Source organism: Aulonocara stuartgranti, assembly GCF_965226115.1.
Source record: "Aulonocara stuartgranti genome assembly, chromosome: 18".
NCBI lineage: Eukaryota > Metazoa > Chordata > Actinopteri > Cichliformes > Cichlidae > Aulonocara > Aulonocara stuartgranti.
Window position 1 is genome coordinate 29,062,143 of NC_138954.1, and position 22,611 is coordinate 29,084,753.

General features: G+C 40.8%; 1 protein-coding gene across 9 annotated transcripts in view; it reads left to right on the top strand.

Annotated features, from left to right (window-relative positions):
• Window positions 1-22,611, top strand: part of carmil3 (capping protein regulator and myosin 1 linker 3) — a 102,787-nt gene that overhangs the window by 52,023 nt on the left and 28,153 nt on the right. For all 9 annotated transcript variants that reach the window (XM_082514562.1, XM_082514568.1, XM_082514564.1 and 6 more), the window contains 9 exons: window positions 4,587-4,663; window positions 9,182-9,286; window positions 13,462-13,531; window positions 13,639-13,720; window positions 15,747-15,843; window positions 15,940-15,994; window positions 18,234-18,406; window positions 19,411-19,479; window positions 19,867-19,960. In XM_082514562.1, coding sequence (XP_082370688.1) covers window positions 4,587-4,663; window positions 9,182-9,286; window positions 13,462-13,531; window positions 13,639-13,720; window positions 15,747-15,843; window positions 15,940-15,994; window positions 18,234-18,406; window positions 19,411-19,479; window positions 19,867-19,960 — 822 coding nt within the window. The remainder of the gene's footprint in view (window positions 1-4,586; window positions 4,664-9,181; window positions 9,287-13,461; window positions 13,532-13,638; window positions 13,721-15,746; window positions 15,844-15,939; window positions 15,995-18,233; window positions 18,407-19,410; window positions 19,480-19,866; window positions 19,961-22,611) is intronic.

A 22,611-nucleotide genomic window follows, 5' to 3' on the forward strand; every position in this document is an offset into this window, starting at 1 on the left:
GAAAGTATAGAGTTAGTGCTGAAAACAACAGGATGTAAATACTTTGAAAGTCTGCTAGTAATGGCAGACCAAACTGTACTTTATAAAAATGATGTAATGTGTAGATATATTAATATAATGGGTCATTCTGTGCAATACTTCTGCTTCTTGAAGAAATGCAAAAAAATTGTACTTTTTCTTTCTCCAGTTCATTTGTATCACAATAAATTAAATTAAAAAAAGAAAGAAGAAGAAATCAAATGAAAAACTAAAGCTACAGTTTAGAGAACATCTACCTCTGATTTAAAAATGACAAAATAAAAAACTCAACTTAAAGGAAGTACATATTTAACCTTTGAAAGAAGAAAGAGAAAGAAATATCACAGATGTAGATTCTAGCTATAGATAAATTCTCTTTATCTAAAGCTTTTTGACACTAAATATTTATCACAATACAGAATAATTATGTTAGTTCTTTACAATTGTTTAAACAAGTTTTAGTGTGGAACTAAATCAGAGCACAGACACTGGCTAACCTTGGGTTTCTCAAAAATATAATTTCCTCTTGATTTGTACTTATTATTATGTTTTTTGGGGGGAAATGGGGAAAAAAAGAAAAAGGCAAACAGTTTCTGGACTTTTCTTGCCGCTGTGATACGTTTACTTTCCTCCCTCGCCGCTCTTCACTTGAGCAATTTTAACACCTAAAAGCAGCGAGCTTGTCAGCCAGGAATCTGTTTCGCAGAGGACTAGCCCACCCGTCCTGTTAATGTGGGCAATGAATTTTATATTGAATTATGTGCATGGATGGAAGTCATTGCTTCTCTTCTGCTTTATTTCCAAGTTGAACTTGCTCACCTTCAGAGGGTGACAGAAAGAGTTCTCTGTGAGACCTGCTTTAATGTCCTTTTTTTTGTGCTAATTGTCATTTATCCTTTAGAGAGGAGCTATCTCGGGGAAAATTAGTCTTTTTTAGTGTTAGCTTGTTGGATTGAATTATTAATACGTTTCTGTTTTTAATCTACGCTTGACACACAGACAACGGTCGATTAATCAATTTGTGTGATGGATCACACTGCCAGCGAAAAAATGGATTTGTCCGATAGTTTAACCTCTCACAAGTGATGGGATGCTGCTTAAAGTATTCCAGGGAATCTGGGTTTGGTTTAATGCCAATCAAATTTGCGTCCTCCTGCCTAACAAACACATATTTATCATCTTTATTTTAACATTGGGCGGATCACAGGTCCCTGCACATTCACTTTAGTACTCTCTAAAGCTCTTTATTTTGAAAGTCAGCCATATCATCACAAGGCATGGCTTGATTGATAATGGCCTCTGATGAATGATACATGGCGCTGTGCAGCATAATGCAGCATGGATCATATAGGCAGAGAACTGCGTGCGACACAGCATACTTGGTTTCCTGCACGAATCCTGTACAGCTTCTTTTTTTTTGAGGCATTAAACATTTGATAGATATCCAGTGCAACAAATTGAAGAATAGTAATTCGTTTTTCCTGGTATGGGCTCAGCTTGACTTTGATTCAGTACAATACAATTACACTTCTTATTGCCCATTTGGTCCTGCTATCGGGAATTAGTAGACTTCTCTGACAGATGAGCACTTTCCGTACACTCTTTCAAAGATTGGCAGAAACACTACTGGCTGTTTTTCATTTGACTGCTGGAACTCGGGGCCGTTAACCCTTAAATATACACGGAAAAAGTAGCCAAACAAGACTCCGTTTTGTATAAAAATATCACTTTTATTTTTCAGTCTACATTATTGTCGCTCATTTAGGGTGTAGATTTGAGTAAGTGGTGACGTGCAGCAGCTTCCAAATATTCTGAAACAAATATTAATGATTCAAACCTTCATTCAAACATTTCTTTAAGGTAGAGAGAAAATGTTCTCTGTCAGTCTTTCACAGACAATAAAATTAATTCAGTGTTTTAACTAAAGTTCAGCTAAAGTTCTTTTCCTGGCTGAATGCCGTACTGAGAAACCTCGTTATTTCTATAGGCCTAGTTTATACAAGGATAGTTTCAATTCTGAGTACAGGAACAATGTTACTTAGCATTTAAACTCCAAAGAGATGAATTCAACAAATACCAAATTTAACAGAGTACAACTCTCCTTCACAAGTGGAATTCTTAAAAAACGAAATCTTACTTATTCTTTCAGATAGTGGCCTTGGTGACTATTATTTGACATGATTAGATTGCTAATAGTGTTGCATCTGTGTGGAAGTAGCAATTTACCCTTTATAAAACTTTAAATATAGTTTAGTATAGGGCTGCTCAATTAATCGAATTTTAATCACGATTACGATCTGGGCTTTCAACGATCATTAAAAATGACTGAGCCGATTATTAGCCCCGCCCTCATTTATCCGCGACACCTTAAAGGCCGGTCCGTGAAAATATTGTCGGGCATAAACCGGTCCGTGGCGCAAAAAAGGTTGGAGACCGCTGATTAAGAGGACCCGAGGGAAGCTCGGAAAGCTAAGCAGAAGTTATTTGGAGAGTGACTGCTGTTGGTTGAAAAGAGAGGTAAAAAAAAAACTTCAGTGGTGTTGCACACTATTTTATATTATTTTTTTAAAGTCATTGTTAACCCTTTAAAGCCGGTCAGAGCAGCACGCTCCGTTTTGCGTAACTATTTTTAAATCCCTGTAGAACCTGAACCGTGTAAGCTAGCGCAATAATTTGTTTTGCATATGAAACCGGAGGAGTTGTACTTACATCTTATGCCATCAGCTTGTCCTCGGTCACGGTTTCGTTCCACATATAGCTTTGCAAAAATTGCATAAAAAGCGCTTGCAGGAACAAAAACATAATATTCCAGAAACACGCTTTGCCGTTCCTATCAGCTGTTCGTAACACTTCCCACAGTGAAATGATGCACCTGCTGTTTTCTTTGCAAATTTGCATCATAGGATTGTTTGTTTTTCCTGCAGTATATAAAAATTGCTGTATCTCCAAAATAAAACTATGAAGACACTCAAAATAAATTTCCTGTGGTGGGAAACTATTTTTTGCAACTTTATTGTATTTAAAGTTTTGAGGGATAAACCTCTTAAATTTCTCCAAGTAGAAATATATGTAAACAAAACAAAAGCGATTTTCAATTTTTTTTGTAGTTTATTGCACTTTTTTGCAATTTATGTAATTACTATGGACTTAATGCATACATATTATTAAAATATGGGCTATAACAGTTGTATTGATGTATAGCAACTTGAAATGCTCCCACAAATGGCACTACAGCATGTAAAAAAATAATATAAGCTCTGGTGGACTTGGTTCTATAGTAGGTCTTAAAGGGTTAAATAAATATCGTCAAATAATCGTGATCTCAATTTCAGTGAAAATAATCGTGATTATCATTTTTGCCATAATCGAGCAGCCCTAGTTTAGTAATTAGTCCACTGGTTCAGGGAGATGGGCATCGTCACAGTGAATGGTATTTGGACTGATGTTTATATACCAATAAACTACTCTTAGTGAATACTCAGTGTTTTGAGCAAAATACAAAATAGATTTACCAAAGTAGGAAAGAAAACAAAAGCCTGTCACAGGATTACAGTTTATATGCTTTTCTTTGTTTTTGTCCTGTGGATGCAAACAGAGATTGAATCACAAAACACCTTGTTTTTAGACTCTAAATGCAGTGAGGGGTTGCACTAGATAAACTGTGAATCATGCAGAATTTGTCATGAAAAATATATGGTTGTTCTATTTAAGGTCACAAGGCCCAAACATTAGTGTGCTTGTTGACAGTCAGAATGAGAAGTTTAGTAAAAGGTTTTGTGCACTGGAGTAAAAATATAGAATTGACTTTAAGTGAAACCAGATGTTGATATGGGGAAAATGACTATGCAGTGGAACTGTTAACAATTGAACCATTTTTTATAAGCTCACCATGTTTTATGTAGAATATTTATGTAATGTATTTCAAATGTATTGAAAAGACAAGTACAAAAGCTCAAGTAACTACCTTTTATACTCAGATGCAGGGATTTAGAGTAAGTATTGTCCAATGCTAAGTGGAATGAATGAATGACGCAGGACTGTGAGCATCTTTTATCATGTACTCCTCTCAGCCTCAGAGTTTCACTTTGTTTAGTTTTCACCCTGTAGAAGAGAATTCCCAGCACTGATTTCTGACGATGTCATATTTCTTGGAAAATCACATGCAGCAGATGCTAAATGCGCCTGTTTGCAGTTGTAGAAAGTTAATGACAAACACTGCATTATTCTGTGGAAAGTCAAGCCATATGGCACAGAAAGGATCAAATAAATCCCGAAACGAGACTGCTTTTTGTCCTGATTTGACCGCCTGTCGTATCTCGTTGTACTTGTCCTTTTTTACAACATGCAGAGCTTCTGCTAAATTCTATTTTTCAATTTCAAGCAAGGCTGTCTTTATACTTCAAACTATATATTTACTCAAGAGTCTTCACATTGCTTTTGTGTCAGCTTTAATTTGTGCTATAACTGTTTTTTCAATACTCAAGAGCCAAAATAACTGTTATACAACACAATCGTGTTCACCATAGTGAACATGACACCTCCCATTTATCTCTCTGTTTCTCTGCCAGTTGTTTGGGGCCTTGCTGCGAGGCTGCTGCGCTGACCTCTCCTACCTGAATCTCTCCAAGAACTCCTTCTCTCACAGGTGGGCATTCACCTCAAGTGTAAATCCCAGTTTAGGCTATTTTTATTTGAATATAAATATATAAATATATATATCAGTTTGCTTAATATGACTCAGCCAAACAGCTCTGGAAATTTTCCAGTCAGGAGGCACAGAGGAGAGCGAGCATCATCATTTATTTCCCGTAGATTAGCGTTTAGCCCTGGACCTCGCTGATAGAATTAGCATACAAGCTCACATCGCATCCCTCATTTATTCTGCCTCGCTGCATCTGTGTGTGCCGAATGTTTCCAGCTTCCTTTAATGTACACATGTCTCTGTTTGCTAACAGGTTTTCTGTCTGTCAAGCACTTGTATGCATGCCCAACAGTGCTTGGGTTGTTGTTGTTGTTGGCGTGCGTGTTGTGTGCGGTTGAACCCTGTGTGTGTTTGTTATCTTCACTAGCAGGCAGAAGCCGTTCCGGCTCTCATCATGTCATGTCCCACAGGAGCCTGGGAGCTTCCCTGCTCAGCATATTACATTACAGAATTACAGAGAAAGAAGTTGGTGAAAAATGAGACTAATTTTAGACGGGAATTATTGTTCCAATCCCCAGGCTCCCATGCCTCCTTCTTTTCCCCTATCCGTGTCTACTTTTATCTACTCTATCTCTCTATCCATCTTTTTTTTTTGCACCTGTCTAGCAGCACCTCTATTTCTCCCCTTCCTTTTACTTATGGCATCTATTCTCCATCAGTCTTTTCTTTCTGCTTTTTATCGTTCCCTTTTTCATAACTCTTCTTCCCTCATTTATACCTCTCTCCTTTCCTTCCTCATCATTCTCAACTTATACGCCCCACTCTTCCTTCCCTGTATCCTTATCGCTCTACCTCCTTCTACACATTTTATCATCTTTACCTTTGCTCTTTCTCATCACATTCTTCCTGTGTTTGTAGTTCCTAGTTGCAGTCCTCCTGCTGCTCTTGTGGTATTAAATGCACGCTGGCTCGGTGCTGCCGGTCGGATGGCTGCTGTGTTGCCGTAACGACACGAAGGCACGAAACTGAACCGACTTGATAAGAACCGACCACCTGACTGCTGCTCATGAATATGGAGCGGGCTGCCTCAGACCACTCCTTTACCCTTTGCACACATACAGATGTGGTCACTTTTGACTAACAATGAGGAGTCTAGGAAGATGCTGCCACACAGACGTGCAGGCACGGTTACAAGTTGCTGATAGAGCTCTCTGGAGAGTGTTTCATGAGAGAGACAGTGACACCGTATCTGCTTATGTGACAGAAGCCATTCTGTATCCGTGCAGCTTTGACGGGCTATATGCTAATCGTTACAAATGGGTCAAAGGAGAGCTGCTGTTACACACACTGGGAGGTTATCTGAAAAGGAGCGACTTGTGATTGTAGTGCAGCTGCCGGGGTTTCTCTCACTACTGTCTTCCTCAATGTCTTTATCTTCTTTTTTCTTTTTTCTTTTTCCTTGTGACCTTTTCCTCTTTTTTTTAATCCCTCACAACTTCATTTTCTCCCACTTTTTCCCCCTCTTTATCTCACATTTTCCCTTTCTCATTTGCTCTCTCGCCATGCAGTTTAATCTTATAGCCAAGCTAACATGGTTTTGTCTGCATGGGGCGAATGTTCTAAAACAGGTTACTGTACTCTGTCAACCATGCATTTGCCTAATGGGAATTCAGACGCCACAGTTCGGCACGTTTACTTCCGCCCGTGTGCGTACGCCACTTTTAAAATGAGAGCCCGTTAAAAGTTAAATGTGTCCCGGTCAAATTTCTCAAGGCCAGCGTGGCAAGTTGCTAAATTATATTCTAATAGACAGTCATAACAGTCAGTGTGAAGCACTGGGTCGTGTGCACAAGGACAATAAGGGCTCGGGCTCACGCTGCAATATGCACACAGGAATTTGTTGAAGTGGAACAGAAATTGGAAGGGTGTAGTGATTATTCATTATATTCCCAGCCAGTCAAATTACTGCGCTCATATCTGTGAAGCAGCTGTGCCAAACACATGACAAAATTGTCTCAGCAATCAGAGGAGAGGAGAGTGCAGAGCAGCTTTCCCTTTTAGGCTATTTTGGGGTGCTGGTGCAGCATTACAGGGTGTATTACTAAAGACAGGTGATGTCTCTCTTTAGTTCTGGCGTGTTTGTGCAGTTTTCATAACCGTGGCTAAGTTTGCACTTGCTGTTGGAGATGCTTTGAGGGGACTTCCACAAAACGCTTCCTTCCCCAGCTATCCAGACAATTTTTTTAACATGAATCTTTTAACGCCCTGCTCTCTGAGACTGACGTAGCAGCTGCCTAGGCCTGACATATTTTCAAGCTGAAGTGTCAGTGGAAGAGGAAACACTAAAAGTAATTTGTGTGTTTCTGGATGTTGGAAAGTAAGGTTGACAAAGTGTTGATGAAGTTTGAAGGACTTGTTTGAAAGTGTGACTGTGTTTCTGAAATGGCTTAATTCAGATAACGGAGTCAAAGTGTTGATCGAGCTTAAGGAAGCCATTACAATAAGGTGCTAAAGCATCATTGGAAAAGACGAACCTTAAATGATTATGATATGTATGATTAAACTGTTAAAGTAAGGAATAAGCCTTTTATTGTAGTTTGCTGTCATATTAAACCAACAATAATTTGGTGAATCATCAATTGTGCAGTCAGGATAGATCAGGGACTCTGAACATATGGTATATATAACTCCACCATCACCCCTGGGTGGTAGTTTGTCTGTTCTTCTCAAGCTGGGGTGCTCTAACAGAGTCCTTGGAGTTTGGGGGTTCTGCTAATTAGGACTATGCTCTTCTGGATGGAGATCTCTGATGTTATAGTTCATACTGCTCTTGTTACCAGTGGGACCTGTTTGGATTTTACTTTTCAAATCTGCTCCAGTTGTTTCTTTAGCTCCTTGTACTCCTAGTACTCTATTTTCTCATGCTTCTTCTTCCTGATGTTGCTATCTGCTGGGATTGCCACATCTGTCACAACTTTTTTCTAATCTTCCGTGTCAACCACCTCTATGTCTGGTTGGTTGGCTGCTTGTCTGTATGGAACTGGAACTCCCACAGGACCTCAGCCCTGTTGTTCTCAACCACCTTTGGTGGGATTTCACATCGGGACTTGGGGACTTCTAGTCCATATGCGGCGCAGATGTTCCTGTAGCCTATCACAGTCACTAGGTTGTGCTTCCAAATGTATGCGTTTCCAGCTTGAATCTTACATCCTGCTACTATGTGTTGGATAGTCTCCATGGCATTTCTACACAGTCTGTAGAGACGGCTGAGCACTTCTAACTGTGGATCTGTTGCTCAGGGCCTATTCTAGTGGACAAGGACATATCGATGTTCAAAGCTGGTCAAAGAAAAAAAAATCATGCTGAGATAAAACTTTGGTTTTAAACTGTGGTACTGGGAGTGGGTATGACATTGATTTTGGTTAAAAAAAAATGTTCTTCACCCTCAGCATTTCAAAATGCAACATGCATGCCTGTGCCTATGTGCTTCATAAAATACACTGGGTTTCAGGTGGGAGGGACTGAATATAGTTCAAATCCCTGGTGGCTGCTTTCATAGAATTGTTAATGAAATCAGCCGCAGCTGTGCTTTTCATGTCAAGTATAAAAGATTGTCTATCTCTCTATATATAGGGGGTTTTTTTTGACTAGTGAACTATGAGGTAAATTTTACTTCTCATGAGTTTGCTTTCAAAGTGCCTCATCAGTGACAGCAATACTCATTTATCAGGTAGAAGCTAAAAAAAAGAGTTTTGTGCTGCACAAGTAAACAACATATCAGCCGCCTGAAAAGCAATAGCAGGTAATCTTTCCAAGAAAAACAAACTTCATCTTTCTGCAAGATGAATTCATCCTTCCCCTCACTCTCTCCTCCTCCTCCTCCTCGCCACTCATGACTTTATCGTTCCTCCTCTAGCCTCCCTTCCTCATCCTCCCCTGTGGTGAATTATGTGTACAGCGCGGGGGCTGGAACGGCAGATTGACAGCTTTGACAAGTGCTAAACAGATCGGAAACAGTACACTATATTCATTCCATGAATGCCGAGTACAGTGCCTGCTCTGACTCAGAGGAATGTTGTTCATACATGGAGACTTATTCTCTATGCTTCCTATGATGACGGGCTAATGTGCTGTATATGTCAGGCAGATGGTTAGATAATAGGTCCATGTTACCTTTTAAGTGATGGCAGTAATTAATGCCGACTTCACCTTTTCATGCTGTCGGGTTGATATAATACTGACCCAAATGTCGCAGCGAGCATCTTTTTTGCTTCAGCCTTCTTCTGGCTCTCTTCCCTCCCTTGTTCCCCCCCTGTCATTGCTCTGCTTGTCTACTGCAAATTCTCTGTCACTCTTTATGAGCGTATCACGTCCTCCTGTCATCCTCGCTCTTATTATAGATCAGTGTCATCCTATTTTTCGGTCTGCCTGATTAAGATTTAACTTAAATGCTCTCCTCGGTGCTCCTCTCCCCCTCTGTTTTAAAATCTTCCTGTTTTTTCTGTACTGTCCTTTTTCCAGAAAAGCCAGAGATTCTCTGCCAACTTTCCGTCAGTTCTTCAGCTCAGCATTCAGCCTCACACATGTCAGCCTGGCCTCTATGAAGGTCCCCCCTGATTCGATGAGGTGAGTCGCTGTGAAACGCATGGATTTTCAGGGAAAATCAAACTGGAAATTGGAAGTGCTGTGCAAAAGTCTTGAGCCACCCATCATTTATGTATATGAGGAAAATGGGAAAGAAGTACAACAATTTAATTTAAACATGTGGAGGCGTACATGGACATAAGTATATAAGGCAAAAACAGTTTGTACAATTCTAACAAGCCTGAAAGTCAATATTTGGTATAACCACCTTTATTCCTTAACTCAGTTGCTTTAAACAGTCTCCAGGCTTCTTGAAGGACATTCAATACTCTTCTTTGGATGTTGGCTGCCTTTTGTTCTCATCTCTGTCAAGATGATCCCACACTGCTTCAATAATGTTGAGGTCCAGACTCTTTGGAGGCCAATCCAAGACTGATGGTGTTTTTCTATCCATGTATGTTTTTACTGCGTTGGCTGTTTAGGATCATTGTCATGCTGAAAACTGAAGCTGTCGCCAGTCAGACATGTTCCAGATGTTGCTGCATGGTGTATCAAAATCTGATGGTACTTTTTTGTGTTTGTTATTCAGTAAATTTTAACAAGGTCGCTGACACCACTGGCCAAAATGCAGTGCAAAACTGTGACAGAGCCTCCACTGTGTTTTACAGACGGCTGTAGACATCCACTGTTGTAACCTTCACCTGAACCCCTCCATATATTGACAAGGATTTGAACCATATTTGCGTTAATGACTTTATAAGACTGGTTGCCAGTGATTTTCAGTCCAGGTCTTGTGCAATTTGGGATACCTCAGCCTTTTCTCCTCATTTCCTTTCCTTGGCTTCTTGACAGCCACCCTTCCACTGACACAGTTTCTGATCATGATTCATACGTCAGCGTTAAGTTGCTTAAGAAATAAAAAAAAAACCCCAAAAATAAAACCCATTCCTCTGTAAATGGCGAGGATTGAAAATGACTTAAAATCAAGCAACGTCCGGCGGGAGGAAAAAAACCCTGTTGCTTTTGCACAGTACTTCAGGATCTTTTGTATGTATTGTTATGTGTTACTGGACCTTGGCTCATTACATTGTATTTCCATATGACACAAAAGACTAAAGTTTATTTGATGGTGGAAAAAACAAGATATAATCCCCAAGAGTCACAAACCTGTATCCAGATATAGATAAAGGAGAAAAATGCCAAATAAACAAGTCAGTCAGAAAAATGCATCAAAACAACCTTTCAAAAGCTGCTCTGTGAAGATGCTCATAGTTCTGACAGAAGAAGTGACCTGTGAAGAGAGAGGTCTCTTTTCTCTTATGACACATAGATCAAAGTCAGCGCTGGGCACAGTTGCCATAAAGGTACCAAAGCACTATATATTACTAACTGGCATGTTAAGTCTACATATAAAGAGGGTCAAAGAATATGCTCAAGCTCAGTGTCTGGCAGTAAACTGGTAATTGTATGCTGTCATCAGGACCAACCCATGATAATTAGGGGTGCATATGTCTGATAAGCCAAATTAGAATCTGTCTTTATGATGTGACATTATGACAAAACCAGTCACAAGAAATTGACTTTTTTGTCATCAGTCTTCAGGTTTAATTACAGTTTCATTCAGGGAGTCATACAAAGGAGTATTGTTATGAAATTAGCGCACACCCTAAATGGAGTTCTAAACAAAATTGGGTTGGGCTTTGCTTTAGCTCATAAGACTGTCAGTCGAACTCTGCTGCCATCCTGTTAGAGCTCATATAGGTTGTGCTACTCAAAATGCTCTAGCCTGCCCACAGTTGCTGTGGAGGTGCAAGCAGCTTGGCAACCCACCATTCCTGCTTTGCCTTTCATGCTGTGTCTAACTTGATCAGTCTCATACTTGCTGTCATTGGTGTCTGCTCTGTAATGTGCTAGGTTTGCTGCTGCTATCCCACAAAAGACCCCACACTGTCAAATATAAATTACTGCAGATAGAAATATCAATCATCTTTAGACTCTTGTGGTCCCGACCTAACTACTGTTAGTTTTGTATTCTAATTATGTATTGATACACTGGGTCTTCTTGATGTGGCTACAGTATAAATATTCTGCTGACTATATGTTTAGCTTTGACCTGTATATCATCATTTGTGACAGCCAACTGGCATCTGATTCTCTTCCACTTCATTTGGGAAATCTCTAGACGTGATGCATATACTGACTTGGCAAAATATCCTGTAATAAATGCCAAGATGCCAACAGGATGCGCTAATATAGACATCAAGCAGCTACTGAAATATTATGCTAGTATTATTAGAGGAAAAAAAGCTATAAATTGCCTGCTAAGGAGACGCTGGAGAAAGTGTGTTCCTGTGCCTCCTACATACTTTATGACTGAAATTTGGAGAAGCCACTTACTCCTACAAGATAAGTTTAAAGTCCTTTTTGAAAATAGAAATATTACAGTAGGCTTGGAATTATGAATTAAGCGAATCTGTTGCTTTAAAAAACCTCACTTTAATAATTTTTTGGATGATGTCTCCCAGCATTTCTACTACAAATTTCATGCACAGTAGGAGTAATGAAATCTGCAAAATAATCCAATTACGGGATGAAACGCCTTAAGTGAGCAAACGCGGACTTGAGGGAGACACGTTTCTTTCGTTATGATATTGGACGCAGCATTTCCCCCTCAGACTACCTGCCGAGCAGCTGTGCGATCAGGTACATTTTTTACTTTTGCGGGAGAATAGTGATGAATGGAAACTTTGCGGGTACAGCCAGAACTCATATTCTGTTTAGCTTCAGTGGACGTTGATGATATATGTGGGTTATAAGACAAACTCGCGCATCTTGTTATTTTTAACTCCTAACCTTGTTCAGGGTGTCACTGGCAGTTTTGACTGCGAGTGCTGAAGAATGAATTCCCACTGGGGCCACTCCAGCTAAAAATGTATCCACTCATGATGCTGTAAGCTGCTTTAGTTTCAAAACACTGTATAAACCGAACTCAAGGAGGAAGACCGCTGAAGGCTTTTCGGTTTTCCATCCAAAAGGAGACTTGTAGAAATGGGAGAGCCCCCCCCCACCCAATGCATTATTTCTGCATTCCTATTCCTGTACTCTAACTTTAATGCATGCAGAGGCCTTGATAGGAGGAGGATAGTACCCTAACCTGTCCTAATTTAAAGCAAAAACCGCCCAGCAAACAAGGTTGCCATTTTTCGGTCATCATTGTTTCAGTACAAAAATAGCTTATGCCATATGGAGTGTGGTTTGCATCCAAACCACCAGTGAGAGTTAATCATCAAGGTGCACATTAGGCTTCAAATGCTTTTCCTTGACAGTGGAGCCAGTTCACTGTTCCGTTAGTTGACTGGCCTTCAATCAGTTGACACAGACTGAAGCCCCCGTGTTGGCCAGCTTCCACTGTGCTGACGTGTCTTTGTGGAGGACTCTATGCCCACCAGCTTCAGGAGATCTGTAGCTAAACCAGCTCACAAAGCAGCCAAGCAACAAAAAAAAAGGAGTTTCCCAACGGGGATAAATGGAGTTTTGCAATATTACAGTTTCTCTGCTAGGCGTATAGCCTGCTGAACACAATCAATAGCAGAGAAAACAAAGCAAAATGCCAGCAATTGGGATGATTGCGCGCTGCGTGATGGATCCCTGCCAAAATGGATGGAGCAGACTCCCCACTTAGCACTTTTCCTCATTACCTCCTCATGGTGCATAACTCTTAAATGTGTATTCATTGCACAAGAACAACCTCCAGCGGAGCCTTGATGTGCAAATGTATTTTTCCCCCGCATCCAGCTGGGCTTGTGTAAATGTACAGTCGCTACAATCGGCCACTTCTGAATAAAACTTGAAGGTTTTTGAGGTAATTTCTGTTGCCAACTTAGTGAGCTATGAATCTTATATTTAAGCTACTTTTCTCTAAATCCTTTAAGATGGTTCTTAAACTTTTAGGTGTGCAGAGGAGAATGTGGGGCAGGAGGGGGGGTTGTTAGAGGGAGAAAGGCGATTGGATTTAAGTGGAACTGATTTTTACTTATTTTTCTTTTCCAATGTGGTTTTTGCTCATCCTTGTGCCTCAATTGACCTCTGTTTCTCAACATTTCCTCTTATCTAACTATCATTTTCGTACCCCTTTTTCTATATCTGCTTCACGATTAATCTGTATTTCCTCTCTCTCGCTCTCTTTCCCATCCCATCCTACCTCTGTTTTCCTTCAGGGCGCTGTTCCTCGGTTTGTCCAATAACCCTCATATCACTGATTTACACCTGGACATCAGCAGCTGTGAGGTACGCTCTGTCGGCCTGTACTCAGGGTGTATTCACTCATCATCTTCATATATCACCTCCTGTGGCTATCCCATCATGCTCTGCTCCTCTCTGTCTGCCTTCCACAGTTGAGGTCAGCAGGTGCCGGGGTGATTCAGGAGCTGTTTCCTCGAGTTTCATGCGTGGGGACTTTAGATATCTCTGATAATGGTAAGAACCCACAAGGGATGCACTTACAGGGGTTGTTGTATGTGTGTTGGGTAGCTGTAAATCGTATAGACTACGCCATTATTGTTTTGACTCCATCAGCTTTTAAATTGAATGGCTTTCTTTTAAACTAAACTAGTGAACCAGTCTCAGTCCCTAGAGCCTGGCTGATTTATCGGTGGGCCAGTACTGTTGGTTGATATTGGTTATTTCCTGATCTATCTGTCTGCATTTTATAACAACCAGTAAATGAAAATGTAAGTAGAGCTGGGAGAAGCACCCTTCAGCTGTGAGTGTTGACATCGGATAGTTTGAGGTGAATCTGCAGCTTCACTGTTGGCAGCACTTGTACTTGAAATGCCACAAACACAACAACCAGAGGCCTGCACTATGAAGAGAGTTCATCATACCCAGGGTGTCTTACTGTTATCTGGACTCACTTACCCTCCCTGTGGCGATCAGTGGTCACACGGAGCTGGTTATCGGCTCGCTAACTAAACCCCTGCATGTTCACAGGCTGGCGTTGGCATCTTCTGACCCATCCTAGTGATGGAAAAGTGTTCTGGCAACAAAGTAGCTGTTTTTACAAAGAAAAATGAAACTATGGGAAAATATGAAAAGGTTAAATGTATAAAAGAGACACGGCAGTGCACACCCACATGAATGCGATTAGAATTTACTAGTCTACTAGCATGACTGATAAAATGAGAATGATATTTTGAAGCATGAATAAAGAAGCTGATTCCAGTCCCCTTATCTGTGTGAGTTTAGTGGCTGAACTAATGTATTTCTTCATAGTTCAACAATGATGTAATCATTCATGGCGACACCAGATTTTTGTCTTTACATTCAAGACCTGATTACCAGCTGAGCATAGTGAATAAAGACCTGCTGCATCATACCACTGATGATGCAAATGTATGTGTGAATTTGAATCACTGTGTTAACATACCAACAAAGGCATGTTTTGATTCTTGCCTAATCTTAGTCCTGTTTGTGGGAGTTATCGAAATCTCTTTTAAAGACCATTATTTATGCAGTCCAATTAAATTGTCTTTAAATAAATACCATAAACTACTTGATGCCTAAAAATCTGCTATTGATTGTGTTGACTGGAACTACTGCAAAGTGTAGTTCTGTTCATGATGCATGTCCATATTTAGTTTGATATATTTTCAAATTTTACAGGACTGTTCTTCACCTTGAAGTTTCAGTAAAAAATCTGACACTTAACCAATGAATCCTGTGATGTTGTAATGGGTAAAAACTAGAACTAAAAATATATATTGGACTGTTTTTACCACCTACCCTGCTGACCGCTGACCAGCTCGTTTCCCAAACAGCCAGTAATCTAGTTATAGTATTATAACAGAGACACTAATAATACCTGAAACATTAGCTGCAAGCAGCTTCCGTCACCCACCCTCCTTGAATGTGTCACAGCAAGCTTTCGTAAAATGAATGCACTTCACTGTGAGCGCTGGAGTTTATTTAACCCGCAGATATTTTTGATCCCTGAATGAGGCATTTTACTCTGAAATATCTTGCCATGGTAACCGCTTCCATTTAGCAGCATCCTCTATCCTTGAGCTTTTGAAAAGGTGAGTGGGTGTGAGAAGGAGGAGGTTTAATTGGGAGTATTTTGGAATTTCAGTGGGCAGTGAGATTTTGTTCCAAAATGGACTATGAGAGAGAGAGAGGGAAAAATGGAGCTTTGAGGGCCAGAAATGTTAGCACCTGGCTCAGCAAATCATGAGTCACTGGTATAACGGCCCAGTAATACTCAATTTTATGTAATAAAATACGACTTGTTCGGTCCTTTATACCAGTTAATGGATTGCCTATTTATGGTCCAGAATAACTTGAAGTTTCAGGCATGTTTCTACTTTTTTATTGGCACGTACTAGGATGTAATTAAAGGTCTACTTTGAATGAGTTTTCACATAAGCTCCACTGAGCGTACCACTGCTGGCGTTGCGCTCGTACTCCAATGATGTGTGTTGGCTTCTGTTTGTGTGTGTGTGTGTAGGTTTGGATGCTGACTTGCTGGCTGTCATCCCAGCGTTCTCCCGGCATCCCTCCCTCAAACACCTGATGCTGGGGAAGAACTTCAACATCAAGGGCAGGTATGGACTGCGCGGGGGGGGAAGCAGCTGTGTGCAGATGGTTTGTGGAGATGATGCAGATGATGAATGCTTTCCCTCTTGTTTCTGCCTCCTCAGGGTGCTGGATGAAATTCTGCAGAAACTAGTTCATTTGGTGCAAGAAGAAGAGTGTGTGAGTTTGATTATGTAACATATTGTGCGTGCACAAATTCTCTGTGGTGTCATGCTCAGATGCACGCCCACGCGGACCTCCGAGATTTGTCACTGTGCGCACAAACCCTCGCTTGTCACAGTTTAATTCTTGTATCCTCATTCGTGCAGTCTTAAGCTCCATCTCCCACCTGCCACACGCGCAAGGTATAAACATGTACACGAGCCACGCTGTCTACGAGCCAGACGAATGATTCATTTGGTCTCAGTTTGTACGCGGGGCTCCCGAGGCTCCCGAGGCTCTCTCTGCTGCGCAAATTCAGCATGACAAGTAGCTTACTCAATTATTTACCACTGTTGATGGTGATAGTTCACAACGATGCTCCAGAAGCGAACATGGACTGATGCTTGTATGAAAGCGCACCAACACTGGCCCAGGCGGTTGTAAATGTGCACATTTAAAGGAATTACACAGGCACTTTATCAGAGGTCAGCCATAGTCAGCTCACACATTAAGTGTTGAAAACACAAGCATCAAAACAATCTGTGAGTGTCCCCTGCAGACTGTTGGCATTAGTGTTAGTACCATGTTAACGCTCTAGTATGAGTCATAAAAGGCTTCTAGCCTCAAACGTGAGAAAAAAGAAAACTCTCAACAGACTAAATGAAATGAAGATGATTCTGAATGCATAAGACTGCTATCAGTAGGGATAAGGAAACAGTTTGTTTCATAGTCTGTACACCAGGAGTGTGGATTTTAAAGGAATCGGTCAACATGTGATTGAAGTGCAGATTTTCAGCTTTAATTCAAGGGGTTTAACAAAAGTGTAGCATAAACTGTTTTGGAACTGCAGCAATTTTTATACACAGTCCTCCATTTTTGCTCAAACCTAACTGGACAATTGCCCAACATCAAGTCAGGAACAGTCCCACAGAGGTAGGAGTGTCACTGTCAAGGTCTGCCATCAAGAATGGAGATGCAGAGGGTTTACAAAAAGTGCAAACCACTGGTTACGCTCAAGAGCACGAAGACCCCACTAGACTCTGCCAGAAACCATCTAAGAGCGCCTGCACACTACTGGAAAAAAGTATTTGCATAGATGAAATTAAGATCAACCTGAACTTAAAAGATTGCAAGAGAAAAATATGAAGAAGGACCAAAAAAAACTTGATTTGTAGCATACGATATTGTCTGTCAAACATGGTGGAGGCAGTGTTATGGTATGGGCATAAAGTGGAACTGGGTCACAGGTGAATTCTCAAATGTACAGGGCTAAACTCTCTGTTCAAAAAACTCAAATGCTGCAAAACTTGGACAGTAATTCGTACTGCAAAAGTACGATACTGGCACAAAAGCACACTGCAAAAGCAAACCAAACTCAAAGCAAGGAAATATTCATCTTGATTGTTCGATCTAAAATCCACTGTGCTGGTGTGCAGAGGCAATATTACAAGTTCTACAAAAACGTATAAAACTAACTGGAACCTCATTCTTGTTTGTTTTAAGCTGTAAAAATGTAATCCATTTTCTCCTGTATTGAATTCTTTTTTAACCCCCCCAAAAAACTGCTTGTTCCAGGTTTATGTTTACCATAGAGACATGAGAAAAGCATCGACCTTCACATCTAACTCTTTCCTAGAAAACGAATGAGTATTCTTCAAAATATTGTAGATGGCTCTTACAATCCTAGCCAGGTCCAGGAGAGTTAACCACAGGAGACTGTGCATGGCTGGAAATCTTTGTGTGCATAAGGAATATTCAAAAATGTGTTCACAGAGTCGTTTAAGCAGAGACAGGCAAAAACCTTCAGTAGAGCCCTTTTCAAACCTTTTTTTAACAGAAAATATGTCCAATTTGTACATCAGCAACATCATTTAAAGGAGTGTTAACAATCAAATTAGTTCAGCGTGCATTTCAAAGTCCTAACGAGTAAAACAGCAAAACAACAATTAATAATGAATGAGGGTTTGAAATGAAATCTGATCTGATTTTCAACCATGTTCTTTCATTATTGATTTTTTTCCTAATTAAATTTCAACAGAAATTGTAATAATTAATGAACCTGATAAATACACAGATTTCTTTTAGAGTATGGACGAAATTGGAAGTAATAACTTCTTGCTTTAGGTGGATGTTTCTTTTATCATTTAAACATAGGTGGTGCTTCTCACATATAATTGCCCTCTATAAAAAAAAAATAAATCTGATTTTCAAATATGCTTCCGTATTGGTTACTCCCTGCTCCCCTGGCATCCTCCAGGCCCTGCAGTCCCTCTCGCTGGCTGACTCGAGGCTTCGGCAGCGGGGCACAGTGCTCGTCAACGCCCTGGGCTCCAACGCTTGTTTACGGAAGGTGGACCTGAGCGGCAACCTCCTGGAGGACTCTGGGGCCAAGATGCTCAGCAAAGCTCTGCAGATTAACACAACACTTAGGTGGGTGTGTGCGTTACAGCAGTAATAGACGATTAAGATGAAGAAAAGAGGGGATTTCAGTGCAGATCAGAAACCCTCATACGTCGAGGGGCATGTCTGGAGAAGATGCTATAGACAGCAGATTAAAGAAAGAAAATTAATATGTTAGGTTTAGGAAGGGGATACAGTGAAGTTTCTATGAACAGTGAGTTGAAGGTGGCGCTTCAAAGATGGGAGGGGGTGGAGTGGCATGTAGGAGATAAGAAGGGTGGGGGGTATTAGGACCGGACCTAATACTGAGTAGCCTGAGGGATGTTACAAACTGGAGAGATGAATTAGTGGGAGGGGGCCTTTCAGACATAGCTTTTACAGCACCACTCTTAACAACACAGCGAATAACACTTCATGTTCGGAGGTATGTTGACTTTAGAGTTGTAACAGGAGTCAATAAAATATTGAGAAAGGGCAAAGGAGGCCAGAAACCTCCTTGAATACTGGGGTTGTGGGGTGGGGGTGGAGTAGTACTGTGTGTGTGTTGGGAAAGGTTGGATGTGAAAGTTACGAAGAGATCGGAGAGGGAGACCACCTAAAGAGATAGATCTGGGTTTTTGCTGATTGAATTTCTAGGGCAAACCAAGTCGGGGGGGATGGGGGGGATTGAGGAGGAGGATGGATGAAAGGAAAGATGAGCTGAAAATGAGTGATGTATTAAAAACAGGAGCTCGTCGGTGTCGGGTGTAGGTGGAAATTCTGCTCTGCGAAATAACAGAAGCTCATTAGCGGCACAGCAGTTGTTCATGCATCTCTAATGTTGGGATACCATACACCTAGCTAAAAGAAAGCTCTGACGAATATCTTAATATTTATGTCTGTCCTGCGTGGTCAAAGAAGTACTGTCACTTTGATGTATCTGTGTGAGATTTTAATGTGGATTAGGCACTTTAGAAAGCAACCGATCCTCTTCTCCTTTTCCCTCCTCTCGGTGCTGGTCTTACCCCATTTCCCGCTGCTTTAATCCCTCTCAGGAGTGTGACGTGGGATCGCAACAACACCACGGCGACAGGCTTCCAAGATGTGGCGAGAGCGTTGGAGCAGTAAGACGAACGCAACGCAGCACACCAACATCCTTTTGAAGAGGGCGGACGCACACACACATGAAACGCATCACTCACACACCCATATGAAAGGCAGATAACCATCTCTGCGTGATGTTAGCGATTACAGAATGTTTCATCATTCTCCTGACGTGTGTGCCAGTCAAATAAGTGTGGGCGTGAAGTTTGTACCCGCGCATCTCTGTCTGTGTGTACAAGGGTGTGTGGGTGTATTTGCGTATTAGGGAATTGCAGACAGCTGTTATAAGTGCCCCGGGCATTTCCTGTTTGTTCTTGTTAACATCAGTTTCTCCAGTTTATTATTGCCAGGGTAATGTTGTCTTTCTATCTGCCCCTCTTTGTCTTCCTTCGCTCTGCAACAAACAGCAACTTTACCTTGCAATACATGCCCCTGCCCCTCAGCGATGTCACTCAAGCGCACCGCAGCGCCCCAGAGAAGACCGACCAAGCCCTGACCAAGGTGAGGAGGACTTCTTTTCTTTAGCCTGTGGTTTGCTAAATTTGCTGCACCATGTTGCAAGACACAGATGATTAATAAGAGCCTGGTAATAAGAGTCACACTTAGGCGTGGGTCTGATGAATGGCTTTCATTTACTCGTGCGTTAGAAGTGATGATTAAATGTGAATGTTCCCAGAGATGATTATGTTGATGTCTGTATGATATGTTGTGACATGAGAATGACTTTTCTAATACTGCCAGAGTCCTTCTGAGAGTTAGGTTTGCAATCTGTGATAGAGATTCCAGATGTCTGTAACTGCTAACGTAGTTCTGTCTGTGTCATATTCATATTGCATCCATGTATTACAGGTTCAGTTTAAAGGATTTAAAGACTTAATTCAATTCACTTTTATTTATATAGTTCCCCAAAAAGGTGATATTACAGTGCTTTATATTGTGAGGTAATATAGCGTGAGATCACAAAAGATCTGGCAATTCCTTACAGCATGCACTTGGCGACTTGAGGGAGAAAGAACTCCCTTTTGATAAGAACAGACTTCCAATAGGCCAGACTCAGGGAGAGGCAGGCATCTGCTGCCACTTGTTTTCCTTTGGGGGGGACAAAATGCAACCTAATTGATAGTGGAGACAGTTTTTAACATAATAAGTAAGTAAGGTTTATTTATTAAGCGCTTTTCACAGACAATCGGTCACACAGCGCTGTACAAAAATGGCAATAGTGGCACAGAAACACACAGGGAAAGAAAAAAAAGGGAGTGACCAATGCTTGGTTTGTCATGGGAAGTCCTCCAGCAGTCTGCCTGGTAGCGGCATAATTAAGAAAAAAAAGGTTCATGGTCACCTGATTTAACTTTGGCTATAAGCTATGTCAAAAAAGCTCAAAAGTAGGGAAGGTGTATCTTTCCCGAATGCAAACTGGGAGTTCTAGCTCCAAAGGAGAGGAGCTTGATAGCTGAAAGCTCTGTCTACCGCTTCTACTTTTAGAAACCCTGGGACCTAAAAGTAAGCCTGCAGTCTGTGAGTGGGGTGTTCTGTTTGGGTAATAGGGTGCTATGAGGGTTTGCTCTCATGCTCTCAAATTAAAATCAGACTTGTCTTGGAATGCAACACCTTGTCTGTTTAGATGAAAATTAGTATTATCATGATAAAAACATATACAGTCTGTGGTTTAACTAAAATATAAAGAAAGCAGTAGTCACATCCATTCATTTGGAGGCAACGCCAAGTGCCTGCTTGAGGAAGTGCAGTCTTTGGAACTTGTGTTTGCTTCATTTTTCAGCCCTGGAGGTTCCTCCAGGAGGTCTTTAGGCAGAAACAACGCAAGAAAAAGCCCAGGCGGGCATCTTTGCTGCAGGGTGTAATGGTCACATTAAAAAATTCCAACAACATTATTCAGTTAATTGTTAATTTATGCAATTTATTATACTGCTCTACGCTGGTCATTGCCAGCAACATTCAGAAGTGTTCTTTGAGTTTGAACTTGCTCTGTCACTCATGCCATATGCCGAAATGTCAAGATTTTTTAAAACTCTTCTGATGATTTATTTTCTTCCTCTCTCTGATTCTGAGTATCTGCTCTGCAGCATTTCTCTAAGTCTCTTGGCACTTCCTGTTACTTTGAAAAAGAGAAAAAAAAAGCCAAAAAGTGACAGATCTCTTTTCGCAAACGTACAGTTTCTGGGCAGTGAGTTGCATGGTTGTCTTTGCAATTATGATGTGGTTGCTTCAAGTAAAGGCCACTTGAATTGTAGTTGAGGTTTTTCTTGCCAGGGAACAAAGACATATTTAAAGTCCACCTGTGTTCCATGTTACGAAGAAAATCAACACCCATTCAGAGTTTTCACTTTTTGATCAGCCGAGCACCAGTTGTCAGTTTGCATTGACTGCTGTCTGTCAATCCGGCACGTCGAGGCATACGTGTCAAGATTCTTATTTTGATTGTAGACTCAGTTTCTTGTATTTGTAATCAGAGAACTTTTTCAAGTTGCCAATCAAAGAATGAAACTAACTGACAGCAACACAAAAAAAAATGACAGTGTACATACAGCAAATGTGGCCTTTCTTAGCAGCTGTGTCTTTTTGTGTGGATGCTCATCCTAATAAAATCCATTAAACAAATCCTCATAAAGTGTGGCTGCTAATGGTGCTAAGCAGGAGAGTTGGCCGTAATTAAACATTAATCATTGTAGCTGCTGAAATGGTTACTTAGTATCACTGCTAAATAAAATGCTACTCATCAGCTAGCTTGTAAGCTGCAGGTAGCAAAACAAATCCGTGTACATTGCATGTCAAACACTATTTCCGTGACAGCTCAGTTTTCAGTCAATAGCAAATCCGTCTTCCCCAGAGGCTTGTGACTGAAGGTACATTTCTGATACGGCTCGACAAAGCTAACACATAGGGTTGCCAACTCCCTGAAAAATAAATAAGGGACACCTCGTGGCCAGGGCCGGGCAACCCAGTTGTCTTCACCCTTCCCAGTGTGGTGAATTTTCTAGCTCTTTTTTTGTGTGTGAAATTATTTTTTTTAACCATTTGACTTGAATTTGATTTAAGTAGATGCATATTCTATTCTTTGTGATATGAACACATGTGAAACAAATGATCATTTAGCCATTTATTTTTAGCTCAAAATGACAACATTAACACAG